General features: G+C 70.6%; 1 protein-coding gene across 1 annotated transcript; it reads right to left on the minus strand.

Annotated features, from left to right (window-relative positions):
* Positions 1–377: 377 nt before the first annotated feature.
* PYROXD2 (pyridine nucleotide-disulphide oxidoreductase domain 2) lies at positions 378–25,370 on the minus strand (the record flags this gene model as incomplete). The annotated part of the gene is given in 13 exon segments (XM_075916366.1): positions 378–1,282; positions 1,468–1,482; positions 1,629–1,734; positions 4,517–4,623; positions 5,625–5,779; positions 6,357–6,513; positions 6,726–6,798; positions 17,932–18,066; positions 18,326–18,467; positions 23,003–23,100; positions 24,175–24,236; positions 25,188–25,211; positions 25,214–25,370. Coding segments are annotated over 13 exon segments (1,302 nt in total), but the record flags the coding sequence as incomplete, so codon positions are not given.
* Between the last annotated feature and the right edge of the window lie 4 nt (positions 25,371–25,374).

The raw sequence follows: 25,374 nt of genomic DNA on the forward strand, positions 1-25,374 counted from the left end.
GGCCTATGGACATGCTAATCAGAGAGGCCCTGTGGGACAATGGCTCTCAATGGGCCAAGGACACACCTAAAGAATGAGGGCGGACACCTGAGAGCTGCCAGCAGGGAATACAGGGATAGGCCACTGGCCAGGAGACCTGCTGCAGCCAAGAAGAGATGAGGAAGGAGGGATAAATAGGCCATGTGGGCATCTCCATCTTGGTACTCAGCTCAGCACTTCATCCCAGAGGCAGCACTGCAGGGATCGAAGAGCCTGGAAGACCTGTGAACCCATCCTGATCTAGGATGTGCAACAAGAACTTTTAAACCAGCAGCTGTAACATCTCTGCTAGAGCCTGCATCGAGAACTGGGAGATTCGGTGCGATACTTTAGCAACCTCACTCTCATGCTTTTCTTTATTGTAATAATAAACCTTTAGTTGTTAGATGCTAAAGGATTGGCCCAGCGTGATTCGTGGGTAAGGTCCAGAGGGTAAATTGACCAGGGATCTGTGGCTGGTTTCTTAGAACCAGACAGAACTTGTTCGGGGTAGGTGGGATTGGGTGCTAGGACCCCCCATGTGTGTATGAGGCCCGGGGCCATCTGGGGCACGGATATTGCTGGGGTGTCGGAGGGGTTTTCCTCGTGAGGCTTCAGGCAGGCAGCTGAAGCGCTCTGTGGGACTGGTTGGGAAGGTCACCAGTCTGGGGGTTGTAAGGAGCCCCAGATTTGAGCAATTTGCCCTGAGCGGACACCCTCAGCTGTGCCCAGACACGGCCCGGTCCGTCACAGCAGGGCAGAACACGGTATCAGGGACTAGAGCCCCGGGCCCCTTCCCCAGCCCTGTGAGCCCAGTGTCCCTCCCTCCCCCTGCCAGCAAACCCAGCCTGTCTCCAGATCTTTGCAGACACATGCCTTCATTATCTGCTCCATTCGCTTTCCACAGGCTCCAGGGCCACAGCATGGCACGGCCGGGCAGGGTACGGAACGGGTCGGCAGGGCACAGCACAGCATGGCACGGCCGGGCACAAAGTGGGGCGGGACGGCAGGGCAGGGCACAAAGTGGGGCGGGACGGCAGGGCAGGGCACACTGGCCGGTGACCATACTAGAGCTGGGGCCAGAGGGCGCCTGTGTGATGCTCACGGTGTGCGTGTTGGGGGACAGGTGGCAGCGTGGGAAGGGCTGGGGGGGGGCAGCGAGTGGCACCGTCCCTGGCCCGTCGTCTCCGCCGTCACAGGCGCTTGAAGTCCTCCAGGGCCACGTGAGCGGCATTGCGGCCTGCGGCGCCCATCACGCCCCCGCCTGCAGAGGAAACAGCCAGGGGACCCGTCAGAGCCGCCGTGGGGAGGGGGCAGCCCAGCCGGGCAAGGGCCCAGAGCTAACAAGACATGCTGGGCTGGGCAGCCCCTGTGCACAGAACCGGGGCCCCCACCCTGCCCCTCCAGGGAGCTGACTCTCCGGCCGCAGCCCAGGGGTTCCCAGGCTGCCCGGGCCAGAGCCACCTGCTGGAGCCAGCGCCAGGACACGCCCCCCGGCACAGCTCGGCCCCAGGCCCCTGGCCCCCGCCTGTGACCCAAGGGCTGCCAGCTCAGCCCAGGCCCAGCTCCCCGCCGCGGGGGCAGGATCCCGTACCAGGGTGGGGCGCTGCTGCCGCAGAGGTAGAGGCCTGGGACAGGGGACCTGTAGCCGGAGTGCGAGGGCACCGGCCGGGCGAAGTACAGCTGGTCCAGGGACATCGCGCCGTGGAAGATGTTCTGCAGACAACAGGCCGAGTCAGGCCCCGGTCGAGCGTCCTCCCCTCCCTGCCCAGCCCACAGCTCCGGCTGCCCGCTCTGTGCGTTGGGCCGGGCACAGGTGGGCAGGGGCGGGCCAGGGCGGGGGATGCTGCCCCTCGGGGGATGGTTAGCCAGGCTCCTGCCTGAGCGCCCAGGGAGCTTTCTGAGGAACTAGATCGATTTCCTAGAACTGCTCCGGTGCTGGGAGGAAGTGGGCAGAGGGAAGCAGGGGTGGGCGGGGCAGGGCAGAGGGAAGTGGGGGCCGGGTGGGGCAGGGCAGAGGGAAGCAGGGGTGGGCGGGGCAGGGCAGAGGAAAGTGGGGGCCGGGTGGGGCAGGGCGGGGGCTGGGCAGAGGGAGGCGGGGGCCGAGCAGGGCAGGGAGGGGGCTGGGCGGGGGCTGGGCAGAGGGAAGCAGGGTCGGGCGGGGGCCGGGTGGGGGCTGGGCAGAGGGAGGCGGGGGCAGGGCGGGGGAAGGGCGGGGGCTGGGCAGAGGGAGGTGGGGGCCGGGCAGGGCAGGGGCAGGGCAGAGGGAGGCGGGGGCCGGGCGGGGGCTGGGCAGAGGGAGATAGGGGCCGGGCGGGGGCAGGGGCTGGGCAGAGGGAGGCGGGGGCCGGGCGGGGGCTGGGCAGAGGGAGATAGGGGCCGGGCGGGGCAGGGGCTGGGCAGAGGGAGGCAGGGGCCGGGCGGGGGCTGGGCAGAGGGAGGTGGGGGCCAGGCGGGGCAGGGGCAGGGCAGAGGGAGACGGGCCGGGCGGGGCAGGGCGGGGGCAGGGCAGAGGGAGGCGGGGGCAGGACGGGGGCTGGGCAGAGGGAGGTGGGGGCCGGGCGGGGCAGGGTGGGGGCAGGGCAGAGGGAGGTGGGGGCAGGACGGGGGCTGGGCAGAGGGAGGTGGGGGCCGGGCGGGGCAGGGCGGGGGCTGGGCAGAGGGAGGCGGGGGCCGGGCGGGGCAGGGCAGAGGGAGGCGGGGGCCGGGCGGGGCAGGGCAGAGGGAGGCGGGGGCCAGGCGGGGCAGGGCGGGGGCTGGGCAGAGGGAGGCGGGGGCCAGGCGGGGCAGGGCGGGGGCTGGGCAGAGGGAGGCGGGGGCCAGGCGGGGCAGGGCAGAGGGAGGCGGGGGGCCGGGCAGAGGGAGGCGGGGGCTGGGTGGGGCTGGGCAGAGGGAGGCGGGGGCCGGGCGGGGCAGGGCAGAGGGAGGCGGGGGCTGGGTGGGGCTGGGCAGAGGGAGGCGGGGACCGGGCAGAGGGAGGCGGGGGCCGGGCGGGGCGAGGCGGGGGCTGGGCAGAGGGAGGCGGGGGCCGGGCGGGGCAGGGCAGAGGGAGGCGGGGGCCGGGCGGGGCAGGGCAGAGGGAGGCGGGGACGGGCAGAGGGAGGCGGGGGCTGGGTGGGGCTGGGCAGAGGGAGGCGGGGGCCGGGCGGGGCAGGGCAGAGGGAGGCGGGGGCTGGGCGGGGCTGGGCAGAGGGAGGTGGGGGCCGGGCGGGGCAGGGCAGAGGGAGGTGGGGGCCGGGCGGGGCAGGGCAGAGGGAGGTGGGGGCCGGGCGGGGCAGGGCGGGGGCTGGGCAGAGGGAGGCGGGGGCCGGGCGGGGCAGGGCAGAGGGAGGCGGGGGCCGGGCGGGGCAGGGCAGAGGGAGGCGGGGGCCGGGCGGGGCTGGGCAGAGGGAGGCGGGGGCCGGGCGGGGCAGGGCAGAGGGAGGCGGGGGCTGGGTGGGGCTGGGCAGAGGGAGGCGGGGGCCGGGCGGGGCAGGGCAGAGGGAGGCGGGGGCTGGGCGGGGCTGGGCAGAGGGAGGCGGGGGCCGGGCGGGGCAGGGCAGAGGGAGGTGGGGGCCGGGCGGGGCTGGGCAGAGGGAGGCGGGGGCAGGACGGGGGCTGGGCAGAGGGAGGTGGGGGCCGGGCGGGGCAGGGCAGAGGGAGGCGGGGGCAGGACGGGGGCTGGGCAGAGGGAGGTGGGGGCCGGGCGGGGCAGGGCGGGGGCAGGGCAGAGGGAGGTGGGGGCAGGACGGGGGCTGGGCAGAGGGAGGTGGGGGCCGGGCGGGGCAGGGCGGGGGCTGGGCAGAGGGAGGCGGGGGCTGGGTGGGGCTGGGCAGAGGGAGGCGGGGGCCGGGCGGGGCAGGGCAGAGGGAGGCGGGGGCTGGGTGGGGCTGGGCAGAGGGAGGCGGGGGCCGGGCGGGGCAGGGGCAGGGCAGAGGGAGGTGGGGGCAGGGCGGGGGCTGGGCAGAGGGAGGCGGGGGCCAGGCGGGGCAGGGCAGAGGGAGGCGGGGGCTGGGTGGGGCTGGGCAGAGGGAGGCGGGGGCCGGGCGGGGCAGGGGCAGGGCAGAGGGAGGTGGGGGCCGGGCGGGGCAGGGCGGGGGCTGGGCAGAGGGAGGCGGGGGCCGGGCGGGGCAGGGGCAGGGCAGAGGGAGACGGGCCGGGCGGGGCAGGGCGGGGGCTGGGCAGAGGGAGGCGGGGGCCAGGCGGGGCAGGGCAGAGGGAGGCGGGGGCCGGGCAGAGGGAGGCGGGGGCTGGGTGGGGCTGGGCAGAGGGAGGCGGGGGCCGGGCGGGGCAGGGCGGGGGCCGGGCAGAGGGAGGCGGGGGCCGGGCGGGGCAGGGGCAGGGCAGAGGGAGGTGGGGGCCGGGCGGGGCAGGGGCAGGGCAGAGGGAGGTGGGGGCCGGGCGGGGCAGGGCGGGGGCCGGGCAGAGGGAGGCGGGGGCTGGGTGGGGCTGGGCAGAGGGAGGCGGGGGCCGGGCGGGGCAGGTGCAGTGGGCACTGTGACTCCCGTGATATACCCACCCCTCCAGGCAGCCCAAAGATCTTCTCCAGGAAGGGCGGCGTCAGGATGTCTCTGCCGATGACGGAGGCCTTGAAGCCGGGGGCGTAGGCTTCCACCCAGTCGAACACTAGAGAGACGGCGAGAGGCGCTTGGCAGGCGTCTGCCTCTCCACTGGGCTCAGAGGCCTCTCCTGCCCCCCGGGATGTGCGTGGGGGTGGGAGCGAGCCACGGGACGTAAGCAGGGGTGGGAATGAACTGTGGGATGTGTGTGGAGGCGGGAACAATCCGCAGGATGGGCGTGGGGGCAGGGACGGAGGCGGGAGCGAGCTACAGGACATGCGTGGGGATGGGAGCGAGCTGTGGGACAGGTGTGGGGGTGGGGGCGAGCTGCGGGATGGGCGCGGGGGCGAGCCGCAGGATGGGTGTGGGGGCAGGGGCGGGGGCAAGAGTGAGCTACAGGACTTGCGTGGGGGCGGGGGCGAGCTGCGGGACGGGCGTGAGCCGCAGGATGGGCGTGGGAGTGGGGGCGAGCCGCGGGATTGCCATGGGGACGGGCGTGAGCTGCAGGACTGGCGTGGGAGCTGGGGCGAGCAACAGAACAGGCATGGGGGCGAGGGTGAGCCGCAGGACGGGCGTGGGGGCGGGGGTGAGCTCTGGGACGGGTGTGGGGGCGAGCCGCGGGACGGGTGTGGGGGCGGGATGAGCCGCGGGATAGGCGCAGGGGCGAGCCGTGGGGCGGGGGCGAGCTGCGGGAGGGGGGCGAGCCGCGGGACGGGCGTGGGGGCAGGGGCGAGCCGCGGGACGGGCGTGAGCTGCGGGACGGGCGTGGGGCGGGGGCGAGCTCTGGGACGGGTGTGGGGGCGAGCTGCGGGACGGGCGTGGGGCGGGGGCGAGCTCTGGGACGGGTGTGGGGGCGAGCCGCAGGACGGGCGCGGGGGCGGGGGCGAGCCGCGGGACGGGCGTGGGGGCGGGGGCGAGCTCTGGGACGGGTGTGGGGGCGAGCCGCAGGATGGGCGTGGGGGTGGGGGCGAGCTCTGGGACGGGTGTGGGGGCGAGCTCTGGGACGGGCGCGGGGGCGGGCAGGGGGCCATGCCTAGGAGGTACCGAGCGCCGGGACCGCGGCGTTACCCGTGTCGGCGTAGGCGTTCTCCTCCCGCTGGTCCCAGGGCCGGCCGCCGGCCAGCGCGTAGGGGGTGTACTGCGTGAAGAGAGAGACCACATGGCAGCCGGGGGGGGCCAGTGTGGGGTCCAGAGCCGAGGGGATGCACAGCTCGATCATGGGCCTGGGGGGAGCAAGAGTTGGATGGTGCCAACAGCCCCCAGCCGCGCCGGGCTGACGTGGGGGGGGCTGTACAGTCGAGTGGCCCTGGGCCCGCGCTGGTGGGGCATCCCCTGGTTGCTGTGTGGGCTGTGGGCGACCCCTACTGGCCGGTGTGAGCACTGCCCAGGGGGGCGCCCCAGGGCCCGCAGGTCAGGCAGACAATGGCCCGAGGGGTTCTCAGCTGAGCAGGGAAGGGGGGTACCCGCAGGAGGTGCTGTCAGTGGTTGTGGGAGGGGCAGTCTGGGCTGGGCAAACACGAAGAGAAGGGGCTGAGCCGAGTGCGGGGGTCAGGGCCTGTCCCCCCCCACGGGGCCTGGGGCTGCCTGCCCCCTGCTCCCCCGTCCCCATCGCGCCCGGGCCGCGCTGTATCCGCAGCAGCAATGACCCGCCCTACTCTACCGGCCGGCGGATCCCGTCTGGCTGCGGAGGGGGTGCAGGGTCGGGGGTCCCTGACGCACCGTCACACGGGGTCACAGCTCCACTCTACCCCCAGCTTCCGGCCTGGCCTCTCCCCTGTGCCCCCCGGGGCCCAGCTGTACCTGGCGGAGGGCTCCCCATGGCTGGCCTGCTGGAAGGCTCGCTGGAGCAGGGACGTGGCCTCGCAGTTCAGGTGGATGGAGCACTGGTGGTGCGGCAGTGGGCGGCCTGTGCCTGCGTTGGGCACGGCCCGGAAGCTGGGCAGCCGATCCACCGCCACTGGGCATGGAGGAGACGGTGACTCCGGGCAGAGGGACCTGGCGCCGGCTGGGCCAGGCCACCCCGAGGGCTCCCCTCCAGCCTCTGGCTCGGAGACCCACCACAGCTCCCTCCTCTGGTCCCGGCCCCCAGCCCCAGGGCCCCCACGGCTCCCAGGCCCAGGGCCAACGGCCCCCACGGCCCCCAGCCCCAGGGCCCACGGCCCCACTTACCGTTGATCTTGGTGACGGGGGAGCACGTGTCGACCTGCGCCACTTGCTGCAGGAACTCCTCCGGCAGCCGCCCCTGGCGCAGGGAGACGGTCATAGCTTTGCCGGGCACCCGCCCAGCTCCACTCTGCAGCTCCCCACACCCTGCCTGGCCCTCGCCGGGCACCCGCCCAGCTCCACTCTGCAGCTCCCCACACCCTGCCTGGCCCTCGCCGGGCGCCCGCCCAGCTCCACTCTGCAGCTCCCCACACCCTGCCTGGCCCTCGCCGGGCACCTGTCCAGCTCCACTCTGCAGCTCCCCACACCCTGCCTGGCCCTCGCCGGGCGCCCGCCCAGCTCCACTCTGCAGCTCCCCACACCCTGCCTGGCCCTCGCCGGGCACCTGTCCAGCTCCACTCTGCAGCCCCCCACACCCTGCCTGGCCCTCGCCGGGCGCCCGCCCAGCTCCACTCTGCAGCCCCCCACACCCTGCCTGGCCCTCGCCGGGCGCCTGCCCAGCTCCACTCTGCAGCCCCCCACACCCTGCCTGGCCCTCGCCGGGCACCCGCCCAGCTCCACTCTGCAGCCCCCCACACCCTGCCTGGCCCTCGCCGGGCGCCTGCCCAGCTCCACTCTGCAGCCCCCCACACCCTGCCTGGCCCTCGCCGGGCACCCGCCCAGCTCCACTCTGCAGCCCCCCACACCCTGCCTGGCCCTCGCCGGGCACCCGCCCAGCTCCACTCTGCAGCTCCCCACACCCTGCCTGGCCCTCGCCGGGCACCCGCCCAGCTCCACTCTGCAGCCCCCCACACCCTGCCTGGCCCTCGCCGGGCGCCCGCCCAGCTCCACTCTGCAGCCCCCCACACCCTGCCTGGCCCTCGCCGGGCGCCCGCCCAGCTCCAGTCTGCAGCCCCCCACACCCTGCCTGGCCCTCGCCGGGCGCCCGCCCAGCTCCACTCTGCAGCTCCCCACACCCTGCCTGGCCCTCGCCGGGCACCCGCCCAGCTCCACTCTGCAGCTCCCCACACCCTGCCTGGCCCTCGCCGGGCACCTGCCCAGCTCCACTCTGCAGCTCCCCACACCCTGCCTGGCCCTCGCCGGGCGCCCGCCCAGCTCCACTCTGCAGCTCCCCACACCCTGCCTGGCCCTCGCCGGGCACCTGCCCAGCTCCAGTCTGCAGCCCCCCACACCCTGTGTGACGTAGTGGGGGTACTTGCTGGGCTGTGGTGACCCCTGCTGTCTGGAGCAAGACCCAGCAGGGAAAACCTGGCTAGGCAGAGATAAGGCCAAACTGGTTGAACCAGTGGCCAGACACCCCCCATGGAGAGGAACAAAGGAAGGTGGAATGCTGCCCTGACTGCGGGGGCAGGGCTGGAGGGGAATTTAGTTAGACTGTGGAAGAGCATGGAGGAGAGCCTAGGGGAAGGGGCTGGAGTTTAGGGGCCCAGTCTCCCCCATCTCAAGGGGGCCTGAGGCATCCTAGCCCAGTTCCTGTAACCAGATTACATCTGTGCTGCGCTGTGCTGGAGGAGCAATAAACCACCCTCAATTCCACTGGCTGGTGCAGTCTGTTTGTGCCATTTCGGGGTGCAGGAGACGGGGAACCCCCAACGCGCCGTCACACTGGTGTCAGAAGTGGGATCCACGGCACCCCGTGGATGAAGCTTCCAGCGGCGAGCGACAAGGCGCAGTAGAAGCAAGAGCCCTGGAGCCAGGCGTGCTGGAGACAGAGCGAAGCGGTTCCTGGGAATCGTGGGGCGCTGCAGCACTAGACTGGTGAGTCTGCACCGAGGGGCCCAGCGGGCAGATGGCCTACGCCCGACTCTTGAAGGCAGAGCTGGTGGGGCTGTGCAGAGAGAGGGGCTTGCCTGTGCAGAAAGCAACCAAGGCCCAGCTGATTGCTCAGCTAGAAGAGAACGACCAGCCACAGGGCCAGGATCTTGTCCCCAGGGGAAGCAGCCAGACCCCCCCTGAGAGTGTGTCAGGCTCAGAGAGGGGGAGGAGCGCTGGAACCCACAGGAGAGATGAGACAGCTTCCCCCAGGAGGCCTGCAAGCTGCAGCCCATCTAGGGCAGGGGCCAGCCAAGCAGAGCTGCGGCGGCTGGAGATCCAGCTGCGGATCAAGGAATTGGAAGTAGAGGACCGAGAGAGGGACCGCCAGGACCGAGAAAGGGATCGCCAAGATCGAGAGAGGCAGCGGCAGCATGAGCTGGCCATGGCAGAGCGGAGAACCGGCGGGGCACCGGCTGCGCCAAGTGCGGATGGGCCCCAGGGTCCCAGGACTGCCAGATGCTTGGAGAGGCCCGTGGTGGCCCAATTGAAGGACATGGGTGACATAGACGGGTTCCTCAGCGCCTTTGAGAGGGCCTGTGGACTGCAACGGGTTCCCCCAACTGACTGGCTGCAGGAGCTCGTCCCCGCACTGAACCAGGAGGCGGCCGGAGTGCTCAGCCAGCTGGAGGACCTACAGCCCGGGGATTACAACCGAGTCAAGGAGGCCCTGCTGCACAAGTTCGGGCTGACCCCCGAGATGTACAGGAAGAAGTTCCGGGGGGTACAGAAAGGGCCACGGGAGGCCACGGGAGACCTATGTGGATCTGGCCTCCCGCCTGGCGCAATACTGCCGCAAGTGGGTGTCTGGAGTCGGAGCCCAGACCGCAGAGGAGCTGCTCAAGCTGGTCATGATGGAGCAGTTCTATGAAGCGTGCCCACCCAAACTGAGGCTGTGGCTCAAGGACCGGAGACCAGAGAACCCCCAGGAGGCCGGGAGGCTGGCGGATGAGTTCACGGAGAGCCGGTCCGGGTGTGAACGGGAGTCCCGGAGAGAAAGGGAACCGCGCAGAGACCGGATCTCGGCTGAGCGACGGAGGGAGTCAACTACGGGGCGAGACCAAGGAACAGGTCGTCTGCGCCCCAGAGAACCAGCCAGGGCCTGGACAGAGACAGCCCAAAGCCTAACTTGCCAGCGCTGTGGGCAAAAAGGCCACAAGAGGGCTCAGTGCACCAGGTCCCGGGACCGGGGACTTTCCAGGGTTAACTGGCTGGGGCGGGAGGAAGGGCAGGCTGCCCCAGAGGCAGGGGCTGGCAGGCAAACCTCAGCTCAGAGAGAGGGGAAGGATGCTCAGTGCACCTCCCCTGGGAGGTCTGATTCTCAGGAGGCGGATTTCTCCGTGTACCGGGTGGGGGCAGGACGGCCCCTGCGGAGCGAGTGCCTCATACCCCTGGAGGTGGATGGTAGGAAGGTGACGGGCTTCTGGGACACGGGGGCGGAGGTGACTCTGGCCCGATCTGACATAGTGGCCCAGGAGCGGATACTACCCCACGCGCAGCTGACCCTGAAGGGCATAGACGGGTCCCCGTTTAAGGTGCCTGTAGCCAGGGTGCATCTGAAATGGGGGGCCAAGGAGGGCCTCAAGGAAGTGGGGGTGCACCCGCACTTGCCCACCGAGGTGCTGATGGGGAATGACCTAGAGGAGTGGCCCCATGGATCCCAGCGGGCTCTAGTCCCTACCCGGAGCCAGAGCCAGCGGGGGGCCGACAACGTGGGTCCAGGGAAGGACTCCTGGCAGCGTCCTCAGGGTCCCATCCCAGTGGACACGGGGTCCAGCCAGGCTGGGACTCCGGACCTAGGCAGAGGTGGGGGACAGATCCCGATCCCTGCCTCAGCAGCTGAATTCCAGGCTGAGGTGCAGGCAGACCCCTCCTTGCAGAGGCTGAGGGACCAGGCTGGCCTCCATGCAGCTCAGCCCCGGGGGAGAGGTGGCCAGGAGAGATTCCTGCGGGAGCGTGGGCTCCTGTTCCGTGAGTGGCTCCCCCCCAGGAAGGCGAGGGCATGGAGGGTAGAGCGGCAGCTGGTCGTCCCCCGAAAGTATCGCCTCAAGCTGCTGTATTTGGCCCACGATTCCCCCGTTGGGGGCCACCGGGGGATCCGGAGCACCCGGCTGAAGCTGCTCCAGCACTTCTATTGGCCAGGAATCTTTACAGCCGTGCAGCGGTACTGCCGGTCCTGTGACTCCTGCCAGAGGGGCGGGAAGGCCCAAGACAGGAGGAAAGCGGCTTGGGGGGTCTCTACCCCAGATAGACCCTCTGGGCTTGCTGAGAGAGTTATGGGAGGGGAAGTCCTCCCTGGATGGAGCTTCGGGGGTGGAAGCCGCCCTGGCTGTCCAGAGAAGGCTCACTGGGCTCATGGCCCCGGCCCGAGAGACCCTGGCCAGAGATCAAGGCCAGCGGAAGGGTGGGTGTGACCCCCGAGGACAGGCCTGTGCCAGTCGCCCTGGAGCGGGGCGGCGAGTGGACAGAGGGAAGCCAGCTCATGTGGGGCCTTGCCACGGCCGGCCTGAGTCAAGGGGAGCACCCATGTCCCCGGGGCGGGTTCCCACGCAGAGGACCCGAACTTCCCTAGGTCACGAGCGGAGTGACCCTGCTCAGTTCGCTCTCGGAGGGGGGAGAACTGTGACGTAGTGGGGGTACTTGCTGGGCTGTGGTGACCCCTGCTGTCTGGAGCAAGACCCAGCAGGGAAAACCTGGCTAGGCAGAGATAAGGCCAAACTGGTTGAACCAGTGGCCAGACACCCCCCATGGAGAGGAACAAAGGAAGGTGGAATGCTGCCCTGACTGCGGGGGCAGGGCTGGAGGGGAATTTAGTTAGACTGTGGAAGAGCATGGAGGAGAGCCTAGGGGAAGGGGCTGGAGTTTAGGGGCCCAGTCTCCCCCATCTCAAGGGGGCCTGAGGCATCCTAGCCCAGTTCCTGTAACCAGATTACATCTGTGCTGCGCTGTGCTGGAGGAGCAATAAACCACCCTCAATTCCACTGGCTGGTGCAGTCTGTTTGTGCCATTTCGGGGTGCAGGAGACGGGGAACCCCCAACGCGCCGTCACACCCTGCCTGGCCCTCGCCGGGCACCCGCCCAGCTCCACTCTGCAGCCCCCCACACCCTGCCTGGCCCTCGCCGGGCGCCCGCCCAGCTCCACTCTGCAGCCCCCCACACCCTGCCTGGCCCTCGCCGGGCGCCCACCCAGCTCCACTCTGCAGCCCCCCACACCCTGCCTGGCCCTCGCCGGGCACCCGCCCAGCTCCACTCTGCAGCCCCCCACACCCTGCCTGGCCCTCGCCGGGCGCCCGCCCAGCTCCACTCTGCAGCCCCCCACACCCTGCCTGGCCCTCGCCGGGCGCCCGCCCAGCTCCACTCTGCAGCCCCCCACACCCTGCCTGGCCCTCGCCGGGCACCCGCCCAGCTCCACTCTGCAGCCCCCCACACCCTGCCTGGCCCTCGCCGGGCGCCCGCCCAGCTCCACTCTGCAGCCCCCCACACCCTGCCTGGCCCTCGCCGGGCGCCCGCCCAGCTCCAGTCTGCAGCCCCCCACACCCTGCCTGGCCCTCGCCGGGCGCCCGCCCAGCTCCACTCTGCAGCCCCCCACACCCTGCCTGGCCCTCGCCGGGCACCCGCCCAGCTCCACTCTGCAGCCCCCCACACCCTGCCTGGCCATCGCCGGGCGCCTGCCCAGCTCCACTCTGCAGCCCCCCACACCCTGCCTGGCCCTCGCCGGGCGCCCGCCCAGCTCCACTCTGCAGCCCCCCACACCCTGCCTGGCCCTCGCCGGGCGCCCGCCCAGCTCCACTCTGCAGCCCCCCACACCCTGCCTGGCCCTCGCCAGGCGCCTGCCCAGCTCCACTCTGCAGCCCCCCACACCCTGCCTGGCCCTCGCCGGGCGCCCGCCCAGCTCCACTCTGCAGCCCCCCACACCCTGCCTGGCCCTCGCCGGGCGCCCGCCCAGCTCCACTCTGCAGCCCCCCACACCCTGCCTGGCCCTCGCCAGGCGCCCGCCCAGCTCCACTCTGCGGCCCCCCACGCCCTGCCTGGCCCTCGCCGGGGCTCCCGGGCGCCCCACAGCGGAAGGTGGTGTCACACTCCCCGTGGGGGAGGGGCTCAGTGTGACGAACGCGCCTCTCCCCCAGCAGTACCTGCCCAGCCACACCCAGGTGCCCCCAGAGCCAGGGAGCCAGCTGGGCAGCGCGGGGTCTCCCCAGTGTGATGTAGTGGGGGGTAACCTGCTAACTCTCTGGCTGCTGTCTGTAGCACCACCCAGCAGACAAGCGATGAGTCACTATGCAAAGAGGGTATCCCAATTGGTTTGGCCAGCTGACCCCCCTGGAGAGGAACAAAGGAAGGTGGATGCTGCCCTGGCTGGGGGGCAGGGCTGGGGGAGAGTGAGTTAGTTCCTGTCTGGAAAGCAGGGAAGAAGGAGCTGGGGAGGGGGCTGGGATTCCCCTATCTCAAGGGGGCACTGAGGCCTCTTAGCCCCAGTTCCTGTAACCAGATTCCATCTGTGCTGTGCTGTATCCTGGAGAGGCAATAAACTTCCTCTATTCCACCGGCTGGTGAAGTCTGTTTGTGCCATTTCGGGGTGCAGGAGACGGGGGACCCCCAACGCGCCGTCACACTGGTGTCAGAAGTGGGATGCACTGCACCCTGTGGATGAAGCTTCCAGCGGCGAGTGACAAGGCGCAGTAGAAGCAAGAGCCCTGGAGCCAGGCATGCTGGAGACGGAGCGAAGCGGTTCCTGGGAAACGTGGGGCGCTGCAGCACTAGACTGGTGAGTCTGCACCAAGGGGACCAGCGGGCAGATGGCCTACGCCCGACTCTTGAAGGCAGAGCTGGTGGGGCTGTGCAGAGAGAGGGGCTTGCCTGTGCGGAAAGCAGCCAAGGCCCAGCTGATTGCCCAGCTGGAAGAGAATGACCAGCCACGGGGCCAGGATCTTGTCCCCAGGGGAAGCAGCCAGACCCCCCCTGAGAGTGTGTCAGGCTCAGAGAGGGGGAGGAGCGCTGGAACCCACCGGAGAGATGAGACACGTCTCCCGGGAGGCCTGCAAGCCGTAGCCCATCTAGGGCAGGGGCCAGCCCAGCGGAGCTGCGGCGGCTGGAGATCCAGCTGTGGATAAAGGAATTGGAAGCAGAGGACCAAGAGAGGGACCGCCAGGATCGAGAGAAGGAGCGCCAAGATCGAGAGAGGCAGCGGCAGCATGAGCTGGCCATGGCAGAGCGGAGAACCAGCGGGGCACCGGCTGCGCCAAGTGCGGATGGGCCCCAGGGTCCCAGGACTGCCAGGCACTTGGAGAGGCTCACGGTGGCCCAATTGAAGGACGTGGGTGACATAGACGGGTTCCTCAGTGCCTTTGAGAGGGCCTGTGGACTGCAACGGGTTCCCCCGGCTGACTGGCTGCAGGAGCTCGTCCCCGCACTGAACCAGGAGGCGGCCGGAGTGCTCAGTCAGCTGGAGGACCTACAGCCAGGGGATTACAACCGAGTCAAGGAGGCCCTGCTGCACAAGTTCGGGCTGACCCCCGAGATGTACAGGAAGAAGTTCCGGGGGGTACAGAAAGGGCCACGGGAGACCTATGTGGACCTGGCCTCCCGCCTGGCGCAATACTGCCGCAAGTGGGTGTCTGGAGTCGGAGCCCAGACTGCAGAGGAGCTGCTCAAGCTGGTCATGATGGAGCAGTTCTATGAAGCGTGCCCACCCAAACTGAGGCTGTGGCTCAAGGACCGGAGACCAGAGACCCCCCCAGGAGGGTGGGAGGCTGGCGGATGAGTTCACGGAGAGCCGGTCCGGGTGTGAACGGGAGTCCCGGAGAGAAAGGGAATCGCGCAGAGACCGGATCTCGGCTGAGCAACGGAGGGAGTCAACTACGGGGCGAGACCAAGGAACAGGTCGTCTGTGCCCCAGAGAACCAGCCAGGGCCTGGACAGAGACAGCCCAAAGCCTAACTTGCCATCGCTGTGGGCAAAAAGGCCACAAGAGGGCTCAGTGCACCAGGTCCCAGGACCGGGGACTTTCCAAGGTTAACTGGCTGGGGCGGGAGGAAGGGCAGGCTGCCCCAGAGGCAGGGGCTGGCAGGCAAACCTCAGCTCAGAGAGAGGGGAAGGATGCTCAGTGCACCTTCCCTGGGAGGTCTGACCCTTGGGAGGCGGATTTCTCCGTGTACCGGGTGGGGGCAGGACGGCCCCTGCGGAGCGAGTGCCTCATACCCCTGGAGGTGGATGGTAGGAAGGTGACGGGCTTCTGGGACACGGGGGCGGAGGTGACTCTGGCCCGATCCGACATAGTGGCCCCAGAGCGGATACTACCCCACACCCAGCTGACCCTGAAGGGCATAGACGGGTCCCCATTCAAGGTGCCTGTAGCCAGGGTGCATCTGAAATGGGGGGCCAAGGAAGGTGTCAAGGAAGAGGGGGTGCACCCGCACTTGCCCACCGAGGTGCTGATGGGGAATGACCTAGAGGAGTGGCCCCATGAATCCCAGCGGGCTCTAGTCACTACCCGGAGCCAGAGCCAGCGGGGGGCTGACAACGTGGGTCCAGGGAAGGACTCCGGGCAGCGTCCTCAGGGTCCCATCCCAGTGGACACGGGGTCCAGCCAGGCTGGGACTCTGGACCTAGGCAAAGGTGGGGAACAGGTCCCGATCCCTGCCTCAGCAGCTGAATTCCAGGCTGAGGTGCAGGCAGACCCCTCCTTGCAGAGGCTGAGGGACCAGGCTGGCCTCCGTGCAGCTCAGCCCTGGGGGAGAGGTGGCCAGGAGAGATTCCTGCGGGAGCGTGGGCTCCTGTTCCGTGAGTGGCTCCCCCCCAGGAAGGCGAGGGCATGGAGGGTAGAGCGGCAGCTGGTCGTCCCCCGAAAGTATCGCCTCAAGCTGCTGTATTTGGCCCACGATGTCCCCGTTGGGGGCCACCGGGGGATCCGGAGCACCCGGCTGAGGCTGCTCCAGCACTTCTATTGGCCGGGAATCTTTACAGCCGTGCAGCGGTACTGCCGGTCCTGTGACTCCTGCCAGAGGGGCGGGAAGGCCCAAGACAGGAGGAAAGCGGCTTGGGGGTCTCTACCCCGTATAGAGGAGCCTCTGGGCTTGCTGAGAGAGTTATGGGAGGGGAAGTCCTCCCTGGATGGAGCATCGGGGATGGAAGCCGCCCTGGCTGTCCAGAGAAGGCTCGCTGGGCTCATGGCCCCGGCCCGAGAGACCCTGGCCAGAGATCAAGGCCAGCGGAAGGGTGGGTGTGACCCCCGAGGACAGGCCTGTGCCAGTCGCCCTGGAGCGGGGCGGCGAGTGGACAGAGGGAAGCCAGCTCATGTGGGGCCTCGCCACGGCCGGCCCGAGTCAAGGGGAGCACCCATGTCCCCGGGGCGGGTTCCCACGCAGAGGACCCGAACTTCCCTAGGTCACGAGCGGAGTGACCCTGCTCAGTTCGCTCTCGGAGGGGGGAGAACTGTGACGTAGTGGGGGGGAACCTGCTAACTCTCTGGCTGCTGTCTGTAGCACCATTGAGCAGGACAATGTAGCACTTTAAAGACTAACAAGATGGTTTATTAGATGATGAGCTTTGGGGGGCAGACCCACTTCCTCAGATCAAGTAGTGGAAGAAAATAGTCACAACCATATATACCAAAGGATACAATAAAAAAAATGAACAAATATGAAAAGGACAAATCACATTTCAGAACAGGAGGGGGATGCGGTGGGGGGGAGGAAGGAAGGTAAGTGTCTGTGAATTGACGATATTAGAGGTGGGGAGAGTGGGATGTTTGGTATTAGAGGTGATAATTGGGGAAGCTATCTTGGTAATGGGTAAGATAGTTTGAGTGTTTGTTCATTCCTTTTTGGAGGGTGTCGAATTTTAACATGAATGACAGTTCAGAGGATTCCCTTTCAAGTGCAGATGTAAAAGGTCTTTGTAGCAGAATGCAGGTGGTTAAGTCATTGAGAGAGTGTCCTTTCTGGTTAAAATGGCAAGAAACTGGTTTTTCTTTGTGATCTTGTCTGATATCTGTTTTGTGGGCATTAATCCTTTGGCGAAGTGTCTGAGGGTATGTCTACACTACCCCGCTAGTTCGAACTACCATTACTCCTCATTCCACGAGGTGTACCGGTAGTTTGGAATAGGAAGCCCAGTTCGAACTACCTAGTTTGTGCCGCGTGTTGCCGCGCTGCACGGGGTTCGAACCAGCCGGGATTTAAAAATGGCGGCGCCCGGCTTATGCAAATGAAGCCCGGGAAATTCAAATCCCGGGCTTCATTTGCAAGTGCGGTATGACTACATTACCCTCCTAGTTCGAAATAGGAGGGTAGTGTAGACATACTGAGATGTTTGTCCAATGTACATAGCAGACGGACACTTTCGGCACATGATAGCATAAATTATATTTCTGGATGCGCAGGAATATGTGTTCTTGATCTTATAACTCACTTGGTTAGGTCCAATAATGGTATCAGCAGAATGAATATGTGGACAAAGCTGGCAACGGGGTTTGTTGCAAGGGAAGGTACCAGGGTTGGTATTAGTGTGGTATGTCCTGTGGTTGTTGGTAAGAATCATCTTGAGGTTAGGTGGTCGTCTATAGGAGACTATGGGTCTGTCTCCCAGAGCCTCTTTGAGTATGGTATCCTGTTCCAGTATAGGCTGTAGTTTATTGATAATGTGTTGGACAGGTTTAAGTCCAAAGAGGGTATCCCAACTCGTTTGGCCAGCTGACCCCCATGGAGAGGAACAAAGGAAGGTGGATGCTGCCCTGGCTGGGGGGCAGGGCTGGGGGAGAGTGAGTTAGTTCCTGTCTGGAAGGCAGGGGAGAAGGAGCTGGGGAGGGGGCTGGGACTCCCCTATCTCAAGGGGGACACTGAGGCCTCTTAGCCCCAGTTCCTGTAACCAGATTACATCTGTGCTGCGCTGTGCTGGAGGAACAATAAACCACCCTCAATTCCACTGGCTGGTGGAGTCTGTTCGTGCCATTTCGGGGTGCAGGAGACGGGGAACCCCCAACGCGCTGTCACACCCAGGCAGGGTGCAGTGCGGGGGCCGCAAGTGGGGAGGGAATCCCGCACTTCCCCCCTTGCACCCGCTGGGCGCCTGCCCCTCTGGCACATCCCACCTGGACACCTGCCTTCTCCCAGGCCATGCGGGCAATTCCACCAGCCCAACTCCCCCCGGGCACCCCCGGTCAGCACGTCCCACCCCGGGGCGCCCCCCGGACCCCTCCCCCCTCTCCAGCACATCCCATCCCGGGGCACCCCCCCGGACCCCTCCCCCCTCACCACCACATACCACCCCAGGGCACCCCCCTGGACCCCTCCCCCCTCACCACCACATACCACCCCAGGGCACCCCCCCTGGCCCCTCCCCCCTGACCAGTATGTCCCACCCCCCTGCCGGCACATCCCCCCCACCACCTGGCGTGTCTCACCTGGGGAAGGAGCTGCAGGAAGGTGAGCTGAGCAGAGGCGTTGGACAGGACCAGTTTGCTCTTCACCTCGGTGCCATCCTGCAGGACGACGCCCTGAGCCTCCCCGCGGGGGCCCAGCAGCACACGGGCTACCGGCTGCGAGGGGGAGACGGATCAGCCCGGCGCACTGGGAGCCCTGGGCAATGCGGGCGAGGGAGGCTGAGGGGGGCCGGGCTGCAGGGCCTGAGTGACCTTCTCGGGGGGCTCAGAGCCCTCACTCTTAGACGGGGGGCTTGTGCCCCTCACCGCAGCCTCTGGGCACCGTTGCATGGGGGCCAACGGGCTGGGGGAGGGGAAGAATTTGGGCCTCTGGGCTGAGGAGCCGTGTTCTCCGCGCCCCCCGGGAAAACGGCACCTTCTCGGTGAAGATCTCGGCTCCGTGGGCAGCGGCTGCGCGGGCGATGGCCTGGGACACCCCTCCCATGCCGCCTGCCACGTAGCCCCAGGCCCCCTTGCGCCCCTCCAGCTCGCCCATCACGTGGTGCAGCAGCACGTACCTAGAGAGAGCAGGGGAGCAGCTGAGCCGGGGCCGCAGCCGGCAAGCGGGGACTGGGCGGGCCGGGGCTGAGCTACGGGTCACCCGCCCCGGCATCCTGCCTGGCAAAGCCCGGGGGCGGCGCCCGTCGGCCTGGAGTCATGGCCTCCCCGCCTGCAGCTCAGCCCCCCCAGCCCCCCCCGCAGCCTCATCCCCCCAGCCTCTCCCGCAGCATCAGCCCCCCTGCAGCCTCATCCCCCCCAGCCCCCCCCGCAGCCTCATCCCCCCCAGCCTCTCCCGCAGCCTCAGCCCCCCCAGCCCCCCCGCAGCCTCAGCCCCCCAGCCTCTCCCGCAGCCTCAGTCCCCCCAGCCCCCCCGCAGCCTCATCCCCCCAGCCTCTCCCGCAGCCTCAGCCCCCCCGCAGCCTCAGCCCCCCCGCAGCCTCAGCCCCCCAGCCTCTCCCGCAGCCCCAGGCCCCCCAACCCCCCATGCAGCCTCATCCCCCCCAGCCTCTCCCGCAGCCTCAGCCCCCCCCAGCCTCTCCCGCAGCCTCAGCCCCCCAGCAGCCTCAGGCCCCCAGCCTCTCCCGCAGCCTCATCCCCCCAGCTTCTCCCGCAGCCTCAACCCCCCCGCAGCCTCAGCCCCCCCAGCCCCTCCCGCAGCCTCCGCCCCCCCAGCCTCTCCCGCAGCCTCATCCCCCCCCAGCCCCTCCCGCAGCCCCCCAGCAGCCTCAGCCCCTCCCGCAGCCTCCGCCCCCCCAGCCTCTCCCGCAGCCTCATCCCCCCAGCCCCTCCCGCAGCCTCAGCCCCCCTCAGCCTCATCCCCCCCAGTCCCCCCCGCAGCCTCATCCCTCCCCCAGCTCCCCCAGCAGCCTCAGCCCCTCCCGCAGCCCCCCGCAGCCTCAGCCCCCCCGCAACCTCCCCTGCAGCCTCATCCCCCCGCAGCCTCATCCCTCCCCCAGCCCCCCCACAGCCCCTCCCGCAGCCTCCCCCTCCACAGTCTCCCTCCCCCCCGCAGTGGGGTCCCACCAGGCCGCTCAGGAGTCTCCAGCTACAGAGAAGGCGTCAGGATGGGCAGACACTGTTCCGGGCAGCATCTCGCCTGGCAGTGAGCGCCTCTGTGTCCTGGCGCGGGGGGGGGGGCATTCGGGGCCTGCTGACCCGTCCCAGAGCGCTGGCGTGGGGGGGGGGCATTCGGGGCCTGCTGACCCGTCCCAGAGCGCTGGCGTGGGGGGGGGGGCATTCGGGGCCTGCTGACCCGTCCCAGAGCGCTGGCGGGGGGGGGGGCATTCGGGGCCTGCTGACCCGTCCCAGAGCGCTGGGCGTGGGGGGGGGGGGCATTCGGGGCCTGCTGACCCGTCCCAGAGCGCTGGCGCTGGGGGGGGGGGCATTCGGGGCCTGCTGACCCGTCCCAGAGCGCTGGCGTGGGGGGGGGGCATTCGGGGCCTGCTGACCCGTCCCAGAGCGCTGGCGTGGGGGGGGGGGCATTCGGGGCCTGCTGACCCGTCCCAGAGCGCTGGCGTGGGGGGGGGGGGGGCATTCGGGGCCTGCTGACCCGTCCCAGAGCGCTGGCGTGGGGGGGGGGGCATTCGGGGCCTGCTGACCCGTCCCAGAGCGCTGGCGTGGGGGGGGGGCATTCGGGCCTGCTGACCCGTCCCAGAGCGCTGGCGCGGGGGGGGGGGCATTCGGGGCCTGCTGACCCGTCCCAGAGCGCTGGCGCGGGGGGGGGGGGCATTCGGGGCCTGCTGACCCGTCCCAGAGCGCTGGCGCGGGGGGGGGGGGGGCAGTCGGGGCCTGCTGACCCGTCCCAGAGCGCTGGCGTGGGGGGGGGGGGCATTCGGGGCCTGCTGACCCATCCCAGAGCGCTGGCGCGGGGGGGGGGGGGGCATTCGGGGCCTGCTGACCCGTCCCAGAGCGCTGGCGTGGGGGGGGGGCATTCGGGGCCTGCTGACCCGTCCCAGAGCGCTGGCGCGGGGGGGGGGCATTCGGGGCCTGCTGACCCGTCCCAGAGCGCTGGCGTGGGGGGGGGGGGCAATTCGGGGCCTGCTGACCCGTCCCAGAGCGCTGGCGCGGGGGGGGGGGGGGCATTCGGGGCCTGCTGACCCGTCCCAGAGCGCTGGCGTGGGGGGGGGGGGGGCATTCGGGGCCTGCTGACCCGTCCCAGAGCGCTGGCGCGGGGGGGGGGGGGCATTCGGGGCCTGCTGACCCGTCCCAGAGCGCTGGCGCGGGGGGGGGGGCATTCGGGGCCTGCTGACCCGTCCCAGAGCGCTGGCGCGGGGGGGGGGGGGCATTCGGGGCCTGCTGACCCGTCCCAGAGCGCTGGCGCGGGGGGGGGGGGCATTCGGGGCCTGCTGACCCGTCCCAGAGCGCTGGCGCGGGGGGGGGGGCATTCGGGGCCTGCTGACCCATCCCAGAGCGCTGGCGCGGGGGGGGGGGGCATTCGGGGCCTGCTGACCCGTCCCAGAGCGCTGGCGCGGGGGGGGGGGGCATTCGGGGCCTGCTGACCCGTCCCAGAGCGCTGGCGCAGGGGGGGGGGGCATTCGGGGCCTGCTGACCCGTCCCAGAGCGCTGGCGCAGGGGGGGGGGGCATTCGGGGCCTGCTGACCCGTCCCAGAGCGCTGGCGCGGGGGGGGGGGCATTCGGGGCCTGCTGACCCGTCCCAGAGCGCTGGCGCGGGGGGGGGGGGCATTCGGGGCCTGCTGACCCGTCCCAGAGCGCTGGCGCGGGGGGGGGGGGCATTCGGGGCCTGCTGACCCGTCCCAGAGCGCTGGCGCGGGGGGGGGGGGGCATTCGGGGCCTGCTGACCCGTCCCAGAGCGCTGGCGCGGGGGGGGGGGGCATTCGGGGCCTGCTGACCCGTCCCAGAGCGCTGGCGCGGGGGGGGGGGCATTCGGGGCCTGCTGACCCGTCCCAGAGCGCTGGCGCGGGGGGGGGGGGGGCATTCGGGGCCTGCTGACCCGTCCCAGAGCGCTGGCGCGGGGGGGGGGCATTCGGGGCCTGCTGACCCGTCCCAGAGCGCTGGCGCGGGGGGGGGGGCATTCGGGGCCTGCTGACCCGTCCAGAGCGCTGGCGCGGGGGGGGGGGGGCATTCGGGGCCTGCTGACCCGTCCCAGAGCGCTGGCGCGGGGGGGGGGGCATTCGGGGCCTGCTGACCCGTCCCAGAGCGCTGGCGTGGGGGGGGGGGCATTCGGGGCCTGCTGACCCGTCCCAGAGCGCTGGCGCGGGGGGGGGGGGGGCATTCGGGGCCTGCTGACCCGTCCCAGAGCGCTGGCGCGGGGGGGGGGGGGGCATTCGGGGCCTGCTGACCCGTCCCAGAGCGCTGGCGCGGGGGGGGGGGGGCATTCGGGGCCTGCTGACCCGTCCCAGAGCGCTGGCGCGGGGGGGGGGGGGCATTCGGGGCCTGCTGACCCGTCCCAGAGCGCTGGCGCGGGGGGGGGGGGGGCATTCGGGGCCTGCTGACCCGTCCCAGAGCGCTGGCGCGGGGGGGGGGGGCATTCGGGGCCTGCTGACCCGTCCCAGAGCGCTGGCGCGGGGGGGGGGGGCATTCGGGGCCTGCTGACCCGTCCCAGAGCGCTGGCGCGGGGGGGGGGGGGGCATTCGGGGCCTGCTGACCCCGTCCCAGAGCGCTGGCGCGGGGGGGGGGGCATTCGGGGCCTGCTGACCCGTCCCAGAGCGCTGGCGCGGGGGGGGGGGGGGCATTCGGGGCCTGCTGACCCGTCCCAGAGCGCTGGCGCGGGGGGGGGGGCATTCGGGGCCTGCTGACCCGTCCCAGAGCGCTGGCGCGGGGGGGGGGGCATTCGGGGCCTGCTGACCCGTCCCAGAGCGCTGGCGCGGGGGGGGGGCATTCGGGGCCTGCTGACCCGTCCCAGAGCGCTGGCGTGGGGGGGGGGGCATTCGGGGCCTGCTGACCCGTCCCAGAGCGCTGGCGCGGGGGGGGGGGCATTCGGGGCCTGCTGACCCGTCCCAGAGCGGCTGGCGTGGGGGGGGGGGCATTCGGGGCCTGCTGACCCGTCCCAGAGCGCTGGCGCGGGGGGGGGGGGGCATTCGGGGCCTGCTGACCCGTCCCAGAGCGCTGGCGCGGGGGGGGGGCAGTCGGGGCCTGCTGACCCGTCCCAGAGCGCTGGCGTGGGGGGGGGGGGCATTCGGGGCCTGCTGACCCGTCCCAGAGCGCTGGCGTGGGGGGGGGGGAGCTGCGTGGGGGCTGCCAGAGCCGGGAAGGATGCGGGAGACGGAAGCCGACTGAACGCAGGAGCAGAGACCTGGACGGGGCCCGGCTCCGAGCTGCCAGCCCCCCCTGGGCCCAGGACACCGGTGTCAGCGAGCCCGGCAGAGCGTCCCAGCGCGGCCGTGGGGGCCTGCAAACCCACAAGCAGCCACCCCCGAGCCCCAGGCTCACGGGGGGCGGGAACGCGAGCCTGCCGGAGCAGGGCCCGGGGCCTGTCTGGGCACCAGGGGGGACAGCAGCTCGTGCGGGCGGCGTGAGAGGCAGCAGCAGCTGTCGGGGGGGGGCCTGGGAGCTGATTTCTCCAGCCCCTCCCTCGTCGCCCCCACACACCTACCCGCTGCCAGGGGTGTGGGGCCCAGCCATGGCGCCGATCACCGCGTCCGTCGCCAGCGTTGCTTTCAGGGGCTCCGATTCGAACCACAGATCCAAGACCTGGGAGAGGGAGATGGAGCCAAACAGCCCAGCACAGGCGGCCTGGATCCTGGGGGGGAGGGGAGGTGGGTGCCCCCAGCCCAGCACAGGCGGCCTGGATCCTGGGGGGGAGGGGAGGTGGGTGCCCCCACCCCTGCACAGGCGGCCTGGATCCTGGGCGGGGGGGGGGGGAGTGCAGGTGGGTGCCCCCAGCCCTGCACAGGCGGCCTGGATCCTGGGGGGGGGGCAGGGGAGGTGGGTATCCCCAGCCCTGCACAGGCGGCCTGGATCCTGGGGGGGAGGGGAGGTGGGTGCCCCCACCCCTGCACAGGCGGCCTGGATCCTGGGGGGGGGGGAGGGGAGGTGGGTGTCCCCAGCCCAGCACAGGCGGCCTGGATCCTGGGGGGGAGGGGAGGTGGGTGCCCCCAGCCCTGCACAGGTCGCCTGGATCCTGGGGGGGAGGGAGGGGAGGTGGGTATCCCCAGCCCAGCACAGGCGGCCTGGATCCTGGGGGGGAGGGGAGGTGGGTGCCCCCAGCCCAGCACAGGCGGCCTGGATCCTGGGGGGGGGGAGGGGAGGTGGGTGCCCCCAGCCCTGCACAGGTGGCCTGGATCCTGGGGGGGGGGAAGGGGAGGTGGGTGCCCCCAGCCCTGCACAGGCGGCCTGGATCCTTGGGGGGGGGGGGGAGTGCAGGTGGGTGTCCCCAGCCCAGCACAGGTGGCCTGGATCCTGGGGGGGGGGAGGGGAGGTGGGTGTCCCCAGCCCAGCACAGGCGGCCTGGATCCTTGGGGGAGGAGGGAGTGCAGGTGGGTGCCCCCACCCCTGCACAGGCGGCCTGGATCCTGGGGGGGAGGGGAGGTGGGTGCCCCCACCCCTGCACAGGTCGCCTGGATCCTGGGGGGGAGGGGAGGTGGGTGCCCCCACCCCTGCACAGGCGGCCTGGATCCTGGGGGGGGGGAGGGGAGGTGGGTGTTCCCAGTCCTGCACAGGCGGCGGGTCCCAGGGGGGGGGAGCACAGCTCAGCCTCCCCCCAGGGACTTGCTCGGAGCGGTGGCGTCTCGCATCCCGGACGTCCCGGCGCCGGCCCTCGCTCACCCTGCTGATGGGGGCCGTGAGCAGTTGGTAACACTGGGGCAGCTGCTTCCCCAGAGCCAGGCCTGGGGAGAGAAGGGGGAGTCAGAGGCTGGGCAGCTGGCGGGGGAGCCGCGCTTCGGCTGCCGTGGGGCGAGGCTGCTGCGGCCCACCACGCTGTGCCCCCCGGTGGCCGCGTGCCGGCGCCTCAACCCCAGGCTCCGGGTCTGAACCGCACAGTCCGGGATTTGCGCGTTCTGTCCGGAAACTCTCGGAGACAGCAGCGGCCAGAGAGATCGGGCGCTCCCAGGACGTTGTTATCGGGAGTATCGCCACGGAGTGCGAACTGCGGGAGCGTGTCCACCGGCCAGGCAGCGCGCAACTACGTAGAGAGGAGGGGGCGGGGCGGGGCGGGGCGGGATGGAATCCCTGGGGCTGGACTCGCCCATGCGCCCCCGCTCCCTGCCAGCTGCTTCCTCCCCGGCCAGCCCCGCTCCCCCCGACCCCCTCCCGGCCAGCCCTCCTTCCTGCCAGCCAGTCCCCCCATCTCCCCCGGCCAGCCCCGCTCCCCCCGACCCCCTCCCGGCCAGGCCTGCTTCCTGCCAGCCAGTCCCCCCATCTCCCCCGGCCAGCCCCGCTCCCCCCGACCCCCTCCCGGCCAGCCCTGCTTCCTGCCAGCCAGTCCCCCCATCTCCTCCGGCCAGCCCCGCTCCCCCCGACCCCCTCCCAGCCAGCCCTCCTTCCTGCCAGCCAGTCCCCCCATCTCCCCCGGCCAGCCCCGCTCCCCCCGACCCCCTCCTGGCCAGCCCTGCTTCCTGCAGCCAGTCTCCCCATCTCCCCCGGCCAGCCCCGCTCCCCCCGACCCCCTCCTGGCCAGCCCTCCTTCCTGCCAGCCAGTCCCCCCATCTCCCCCGGCCAGCCCCGCTCCCCCCGACCCCTCCTGGGTGTCCCCCCCCCCCCGAGATCAAGTGTGTCCAGTATTGTTTTGAAATCATCTGGTAACCCTACTCCACCGTGCCTGCAGCCCGGAGACCTACCTGCCTGCAGCAAGGGCTGCAGCCTCGCAGGGCGCGGAGTCGCTGCAGCAGCGGCCCCTGGCTCCAGGCGGCAGTGTCCACCGGTGCGGCATCCAGCAGCGGCTCCAGGGCCGAGACCAGGCGGCTCAGGAAGGCCTCGTACTTTGGATAGGCCTGGAGCAGAGACAGGCAGGAGCCGGTGGGCACT

The sequence above is a fragment of the Pelodiscus sinensis genome, unplaced genomic scaffold (assembly GCF_049634645.1).
Source record: "Pelodiscus sinensis isolate JC-2024 unplaced genomic scaffold, ASM4963464v1 ctg141, whole genome shotgun sequence".
Classification (NCBI taxonomy): Eukaryota; Metazoa; Chordata; order Testudines; family Trionychidae; genus Pelodiscus; species Pelodiscus sinensis.